At 37.0% G+C, this 8,969-nt stretch overlaps 1 protein-coding gene across 1 annotated transcript in view; it reads right to left on the bottom strand.

Moving 5' to 3' along the window:
• Positions 1-548: 548 nt before the first annotated feature.
• LOC123517997 overlaps positions 549-8,969 on the bottom strand; it is a 31,504-nt gene continuing 23,083 nt past the window's right edge. The window contains 3 exon segments of the mRNA XM_045278499.1: positions 549-1,070; positions 1,185-1,371; positions 4,862-4,999. Coding sequence (XP_045134434.1) covers positions 798-1,070; positions 1,185-1,371; positions 4,862-4,999 — 598 coding nt within the window. The 3' untranslated portion in view covers positions 549-797.

Raw genomic sequence — 8,969 nt, 5'->3', positions numbered from 1 at the left:
TTTCTGGCTTCAATATATTGCCTCCTTGTACCGAGATAGGAGCTAACTATGACTCCTAAATCTTTCTCATACTTGGAACGTGTGTGTGTGTGTGTGTGTGTGTGTGTGTGTGTGTGTGTGTAATTCACTGTTTGATCTGCTACAGTCTATGACGAGATAGCCAGACGTTACTCTACGGAACGAGCTCAGAGCTCATTATTTCCGATCTTGGGATAGGTCTGAGACCAGGCACACACCACACACCGGGACAACAAGGTCACAACTCCTCGATTTACATCCCGTACCTACTCACTGCTAGGTGAACAGGGGCTACACGTGAAAGGAGACACACCCAAATATCTCCACCCGGCCGGGGAATCGAACCCCGGTCATCTGGCTTGTGAAGCCAGCGCTCTAACCACTGAGCTACCTGGCCGTGTGTGTGTGTGTGTGTGTGTGTGTGTGTGTGTGTAAGAAACTGACAAATAAAATTGGTTGTTCTTTAGTATTTACTTTTGTTTTATACATGGCATGAATACGGTGGTTCTACCAGTAAATAACGTACAAACTCTCGCAATTACCAGTTTATTGGCTTTAAGTATAATTCAGTACATTGACAAATCATTAATATGTCAGTGCGAAAGATCAAGCTTTACACTGATTCTTTATGTACATCATTACTACATTCTGATTATTTGCCTTATGAAATCCCCCATTAGCTATGATTAATATGGCAGAATTCTTTGAAAACTTGACTTTTACTTGTAACAAGACGTGTTTGAATAACATCTCAGTGGGGACTGGGGAAGGACTAATGACTACTGTAGCCAACTGATACCGCGATCGAGATAACAAATGGAAACGCTGATCTCGCCGAGAAAAACGCCAAGAGAGAGAGATGCGCCTATAAGGTAGAGGAAAAGAGGACCTTGCATATGGACCAGAGTAAGCGCCATGGTAACCTGAGTCCCAACAGTAGCTTCTTCCTCTTCAGGAATGTTGTTTTCCTTATCTGCTCTGTTCTGGCGACGCTGACTGTCGAACTGTGCCCTTTCTAAAACTCTTGTTGTCCATCTTTGAATCAGTCCAGCCTGCATAGAGAACATTTTATGTATTCATAGTTTAGGGAAATTAAGCATTACTGAAAAGAACATATCATATAACAATGTTAGGCAAATAAAGTTATCTTCATGTTAAGTAGTCACCCCGTGGAAAGCTAAAATGTACTCGTCGAGGTTGGTCTTAAAGGGTGTGTTCGGAGCAAGCGGCCAGCCACAATAGCCTGGTAAGATGTTCTGCCGCGCCACGTACAAGGGTGTGGATGCTCCCTTTCCGGTAAAATGTTCAGCGATCATTAACTTCATGTTCAGCCGTTCGTACAAGTAAGCCTTGCTGAACAAAAAAGATGCCGTAATTAGTTAAAACCTGTTTGTGTGTGTGTGTATGTGAGAGAGAGAGAGAGAGAGAGAGATCCACACTTTGTGGGTCTGTAATTCACTGTTAAGTGAATGTGTCGGTTTGGTTTATAAATAAGATTCAAAACAATTACCTCAGCGTAACTTTATTGTATTGAACTTGTATTAATGTCTTAGTACTATTTTGTATTTACTGTGATGGATTGACGCTTTGTGTAATAAGTTGATAGCAACTCTCTCTCTCTCTCTCTCTCTCTCTCTCTCTCTCTCTCTCTCTCTCTCTCTCTCTCTCTCTCTCTCTCTCTCTCTCTCTCTCTCTCTCTCTCTCTCTCTCTCTCTCTTTATAGCTTTTATTTAGAATAATGTGTGATTTCATGTCACTGCAGGGGATTGGTTAAAGCATCTCTCACTGAAATTTGACTTCAGTGTTTGTTTTTTGACGTGTAATAAACGAGAAAAAGTAATCTTTGCCATAATTCATCCCGGAAACGGCCTGCTGTATTTCTTTCAATATTGTACCTATTTCGTATTAACACCGTTATTAACATGCCTGCATGACATATTTAGGAAACTATAATGTGGTTTACGTAAGTCAAACCATCAGTTCTTTCTTAGTTTTCGTTTAATAATGAAAAGAAAGTCAATCTTCCATTGTTTAACACGGCAGAGAGGTGTAAGTTGCAATCGGAAGCTCCGCCCACTGGCTTCACTCTTTTACTGCAGGCGCTTGCCGCCGTCTTCGATTTAATCACCTCGGTTATAACCTTAATTTTACCTTAAGGCGTTCATGCCGTAGATATGTTTTTGAAAATACTGAAGTTATCTTAATACATTGGCATGTGATTGTAAAATCTCCAAAATATAAGATATACAGTTGACCATCTTTTCTGTGAAATATTACGATATCTGATAAATCTGGCAACCGTAAGGCGAGCTTGGGTTGTCTCCTATTAGATAGATAACATACCAAAACAGAATACATTTATGTCTCATCCATCTCACTTCTCACTCCACTCACCGAGGTCTTCAACAGGGTCCGCAAGATACTCGTATTTAAGAAATATTCTGCTCCTCCTCCAGTTTTATCCCAGGAGAAGGTGGGGGGGAGGACGGTGTCAGATCCTAAAACAGTTGCCGACGTGTTTGTTGAGCACTTGGCTAGTGTCTCCAGAATGGACCTACAGTAACTGCACCTCTGACACTTCATTATCGACACTTTGGAATCTGGTGGCGTCAAGTTTGTCTCACAGGTTGGAGCGTCTTGTAATGTCCTATTTTCACTGTATGAGCTAGGCATTGCTTTGCCCCACATTTTTATAACATTATTCCACATATTGCGACTCCATTACCGTTTTTATTGACGGATTAAAACCCAAAGGTAGTGTTATCTTTCCTTCATTTTCTCAAGGCGGTAATCCCGCCGATGTTGCCTGTTTTTACATTATTACAACTTTAAAAATGTATTTTTTTCTTCCTACCTCATCTTTACGATGTTTAACTGTTTTTGCAGTGTTCTTTTCGCTGTTAAACATTTCATTCATTCTCCCCTTCAGCTACTCGTTTTACTGATTATTGAGTCGGATTTTGCTGGATTCCTGCATATAGTGGTGTTCAGGGGAATGAAAAAGCCAATTAATTGGCTGATTAAAAGGGTGAGAACTCGGGTTGCATCTTCCATCCCCTATTCTCATCTACTCAATTGACAGGACAGTTGAGAAGATGTGGACCACTAAGATGGGTGTGAGACAACTGTAACTCGGTCCATAGACGTATGACCATGTGCAAGAGTGTCTCTCAGAAATTGCATTGGTCCATCTCTTGACGGGTCATACACGTCTCGCGCATGGTTAGCACATGTCTTGTAAAATATATATATGTTGTGAAGACTTTTTAGTTCCCGTTAAAGTGCTGCACTTGTAGAATATTCCAGTCTGGTGTAGCTACATGAGCGATACCTGTTTCGCTGTCGTGGTGTAGATGGGACATTTTAGATGGCGTTAAGGATTGATTCACACCATAGGTTCGATCACGCTCCGCTCTCACTCCAGTCTCGGTCCGGTCCAATAATGTTTAAATATTACTAAGGACATGAGGGCCTCAAGTTTATGAAGAAGACTGGCTTTTAAACAAATTATAATCTTCGTTTTAAATGTTTTATTTTGAATGTTTTACTAATAAGTATCATCCTTCCGCCTGGAGCACCTGGAGGCAAGTGGAAAATTATGTCTCAGGGCCTGGGTCAGTTTGGTTAATGTCTTAGGCACAAAGCGAACGTCAAATATCTGAACTAGTATGGTTAATCTCTTGGACACGTAACGAACAACCCCAGATAACTGGATTGTGAGATCAGTGTCTTGGGTACGAAAGAAAAACTGTCAGACGAACTGTTCTAGGTCAGTAGGGTTAGTACACCATTAGTTTAAATTCATTTGTGAGTAAAATAAGATGTAATGAATGTGAATTGAATATTCACATCACAATCCTCTCTCTTTTAGCTCTTAAGATTTTGATAATACATTCCGGTTTTTTTTTCTTTTTTTTAGTTTTATATTTTAGTGTATTTACATTTTTTACTAAACATATAATTGTTTTAATATCAATGATTTAACTTCCATTCTTTATTAATTTTAAAGTCTTGTGGCGGTGCCATATGACAGCGATGTTGCGGTGTCATAATTCAAATAATCAATTAATTCATTCATTAAGAGTAATTTTTTTTTCAAAATGTTTATTGATATGGACGGAGATTCCAACGGTTCCCGTTGCTCCTCTTCACGCAGTGAGACCATAGTTACCGTTTTTCCGCTGGTCTCAGCCACAAAGTATATAACAGGGCTCAAGAATGAATAGCCTCTGTTCTTCAAGTTCTGGGCACAATTTTTCAGAAGACTATTCGATTATAGCATGTGCTTGCCTGTGAACATAATCGGTTTTAGTTCCGAAATTATGTGTAGAATATTCTCATAATTTTATTATGATCCCTGCATAGAGCATCCAATAGTTTACAGAAATCATTCGAAATTCTAACCTCGCCTAACCCAGTGCAACATTATCGGAAATACTCTTCCTTTGTGTCAGTCATGCTCATACAGTTTTTGCATAAGGAAAAAAAAAAAGTGGAGACCATTGATATATGCCTTTTGGACGTTCCGAAACATCAAGCTAAGTTCATTTTACATTAATTGTTTAGTATTCTAACGTGTGACGCCTGATATGATTTCTAAATAAATCTGTCACTTGAATTAATTAAGTGAAAGAAAGAAATAAAACAGTGTGGATATACTGTAAAGCGAACTAAATAGATCTGTAAGTTATCAAAATTATCAATAAATAACCGTAAATGGTAATTTTTTCAACTTATGAACAATTATTCATAAGCTATTTGTCACGAGAGGACATTGTGATTAATGAAGTAATCTACAATATGAAGATAAGCAATGGTATAGGTATCAATACATTCTACTCACTTGCTATGTATGGCCTCCTTCATGCCAACTTGAAAGGATGGAACAAACTTTGTTCTATCAGCCACTGTTTGGAAAAGTTTTGACCCTGAATTCTTGAAATTGTTAATAAAATCAACCATATCCGGTGGCGTAGTGATTCTGGAATGGACAGAAAAGAAGTAACTATAGAATCTTACATGTCTTTACCCTTATTCTAAAATTATTTGTCATTATCTAGATGTGTTGAAATAAGGACTATATCAAGCCTTGCCTAAGAAAATGTTAGAAGTTTTTCATATTCAGTAGCAGTAAGTATTCGGTCATGGTATTCATATGATGAAATTCATGATATGTTATTCATTCTGTGATAGAAATCCATCTCAAGACAATATTGCTCGGATGGCAATACAAAGTCTCACTATTAGTACAAGAATACAATACAAACATGTAAAGAGACAAAATTCATGGATTTGACAATTCGAAAAGAATATCGTTTTATCTAAAGGACGCTTTCAGTATCAGGGACACAGAGTCTTTATGAAGCAAGCAGCCATGTGTTTAAAATGTATCACTTAACAGCCACTATTGCTGTTATCTTTACATTTTCTTAACTGACAAAAAAAAAAAAAGTCATACATCACAGAGTTTTGTGCAAGGCTTTTGAATTTGTACATTGTACACAAAAATTGTCAATTAATGTTTTGCAACGTATTCAAAACTACCAGGATGATTCAATGGAATTTCCTTTCGACGACGTCGTCAAACCTCCCAAAGCCACTCGCCGTCGAACCTTTCAGTACTGTCAAAACTTCCATATGGAAAAAGATGAAAGAGTGCGGTCTGTCTAACCTGTATTACTGCAAGTCCAATTCCCGCAATTTTTTTCGAGAGGCCATATCACAACCATTCTTGCTTTCAGAATAAATACCGATCACATTTCAAGATTTCCAGCATGTTGCTAGACCATCACATAATTAAGGTTTTCACCAACTACTCGAGTATATGGAATCCACATGGATTTCTTCCTGCACTTGTCTTCCATCTTCTTGAAGTGTATTTGGGCATGTTATTAGAAGAAACAATGATGTTGAGTCCAAACAAACTCTGCATCAAGGCAGAAAATGAAAATTACATCAATGTGTACGAATTAATTGAAATCCTTTACCATGAATGAGGACAGCTTGTCATCGAGTGTTAGCTGGTCACAGAGGGAAAACTGCAGCAATACCAGCACACCACATTTTGCTCCTACCAGAGAGAGATATTTGATATAATTATGGGAAGCATACAACGCAAAATTAATTACACCTGGCCATTCATCCAGCTCCTTGTGCAAGTATCAATTTTAAAGAGTGCAAGCGCTGATCAAAATAGTATTCTAAATATTCTATGATTTTATAGATTACGTATAGTATTGCCATAATCTCGTATTTTTCTGATCAACTTATTAATTAGAGATGTACCGATGCATCGGTATCGGTCCATTTTTTGGGTATCGGTATCGGTATGAGTATCAGGATATTTTATACCGATACTTCCGATACCTAACAGGAATTTACTACTTAGTGATATATTCGATATAAGATATTGATGATACCAAATTAATATAATACGGCGTATTAAGTTTCCGTGGTGATTACCGTATGTCATAGAATTTCTGTTTTCTGTGGTAATAAGCCACAACCTCTAAATTGGACGTGTATGAAACGCGTATAGGCTGAACTCTGGCATCCTGTCACACGGTCGGTCATGAGTCACCACGCATTCTCACTGTCTCTCAGTCAGACGCTGGTCCTCCACCCACACAAAGTTCACACAGGTGAAAAGCTTGTGTTTTTTAACTATAATCTAAGAATGTCAAGCTTCAGATATTGAGAATCCAACAAAATGATTTGGTATATATATATATATTATATATATATATATATATATATATATATATATATATATATATATATATATATATATATATATATATATATATATATATAGTTAGGCATTTTGCATTATTGTAAATAACAGCATATTCTTATTTGATTTATAATTAACAGTGTTAGTGCTAGCCTTTTCCAAGATATCATACTGGAATAGGTGGAAGCTCGAATTATATATGTATATTAATTTTAATGCAAGTTTAATTTTTGAGTTACTTGTGTTAACCTAAGGATGTAAAAATTCCATAACTAAGAAAGTAACGATTCTGTTTTGTAATCATGTGCATTGTGTATAATTTGTTGCATATTAATTATTTAAGATCATAGCAATACACTAGAAATTTAGAATAAACTAAACTTTTTCTATTTAATTGAAAAGATTAGGTGAAAGCTCATTTTTCTGAATTGGTCTACTAATGTGTAATGAATTAATATCAAAGGATGTCAGATTTAATTAAAGAGAAACATACACAACAAAATGAGTTTCTTTTGCTAATATTTTGTGTCTGTTTTACAATTTTAATAATTTTAAAAATATTTTTGATCGCCAAAATATCGTCAATAAAATTAATAATGAAAATGCACAAGACCAAATGGTCGCTAAAGGAGTAAGAAGTAAGAATTTAAAATAACTGACAAGAATCAGAAGACTGAGAAGATATTCATTCCAATTACTGAGTAATTTACCTTTGCAAATGGCTTCAAAAAGCTTCTAGAATTGCTCCTATTTCACAAACGTTCTCAGAAGGACTTACAGCATCCCCAAAACAAAGCCTCCCATCTGATAACGCTCGCCGTCCACTAACTCATCCTGGTGTCCAGTGCAGTAATCACTATATAAGTAGTAGTATCGGTATCGTTGGTATCGGTATCGGTAGTAGTATCGGTATCGGCCCAATTAGGTGGTATCGGTATCGGTATCGGAATCGGCCAAAATTTTGGTATCGGTACATCTCTAGCATTAATATACTTATAGAGCGATCGTTTTATATTTTTGAGTTTGTATTTTCAATTTTCGTATTAGATATAACCTATAAGTTAATGTAATGAAATATTAGATACTTAAAGAGTGAGCATTTTATATGTCTATTTCCATCATATCTATCAACCATCAAAAAAAGTTCGTTGAAAGTTTCGACGACGTTTAAAAGTTCCGTCAAAACATCCAATTTCCACAGTCAAAACTGCCCACTAGGGCTGGGCGGGAACCGAGTCCAGAATCGAGTCCGACGATTCCGCCGCAGCTGCCAAGGAACAGAGTCCAAAGTCTGGGAACCGAATCCTAACGAGTCCATGTTATTTCTTATTTGTGCGGCGCCTCATTATATCAAACATTAGAGAATATGTTTAAGAAGTAATTATGAAACAAAATACGTTTGGCAAAGTACTGCTAAAATGAAGCAGAACGTACTGAAACGGCACGAATATTAAGGAAATTGCATGAAAGTCAAGGATAGATTTCGGTGAAGCTGGCCAATACCAACATTGCCTCAGTGTTGCCATAATCTATTTTATTTTATTTTGTATTATTTTGTTATTTATCTATTTTTATTTTTTATTTTTTTTATTTATTTATTTATTTTTTTTTTTTTTTTGCGTGTTCATTGGCAGATGTCTGGTGACATCACAGGTAGGTATCTATATATTTGGTACCCAACTCCACGCAGGTCATAATTGGCTAAACCGCTCCGGAGGGAAGGTTTGTGACAGTTGCCTCCACAAAACAATTTACTCTCATTTTTCCGATGCATATGAACTTACTCTTCAAATTTCAAATGGCTTTTTTTTTTTTTTTTAAGTGCACAGATTGAAAGGTATACGAATCACGAACCCGCCAAACTTGCATGGTAATATTTTTTTTTCTTTTTTTCAAGCAAACGTGACAAAGTAAGCTTTGCTTTTGTCAGCCATGGCACCCAAGAGAAATTGAATTGTTCCTGTGTGGAGCTATGTGTAGCAGACTTCTTCTGACGCTGTCACATGCTTGGTGTGCAAAGATGCACTAGAGTTTTGTGGTGAAACTTCTAACATGTTGAAATATTTCCGCACGAGACATCCTATAGAATATGCTGAGCTAAAGGAGGACAGTGAATGTGATGCGTCTGAAAATGCTGCCAGGCCGTCTACTTCAGCGCGGGCAAAAAGGAACTTGACGAGCTAGTTGTTAGCAGAATAATAGCAGAAGACCTGCAACC

Source organism: Portunus trituberculatus, chromosome 43 (genome assembly GCF_017591435.1).
Source record: "Portunus trituberculatus isolate SZX2019 chromosome 43, ASM1759143v1, whole genome shotgun sequence".
Taxonomy (NCBI): Eukaryota; Metazoa; Arthropoda; class Malacostraca; order Decapoda; family Portunidae; genus Portunus; species Portunus trituberculatus.
The sequence above is the reverse complement of the archived record's forward strand: the minus strand, read 5'-3'. Positions and strand labels throughout refer to the sequence as shown.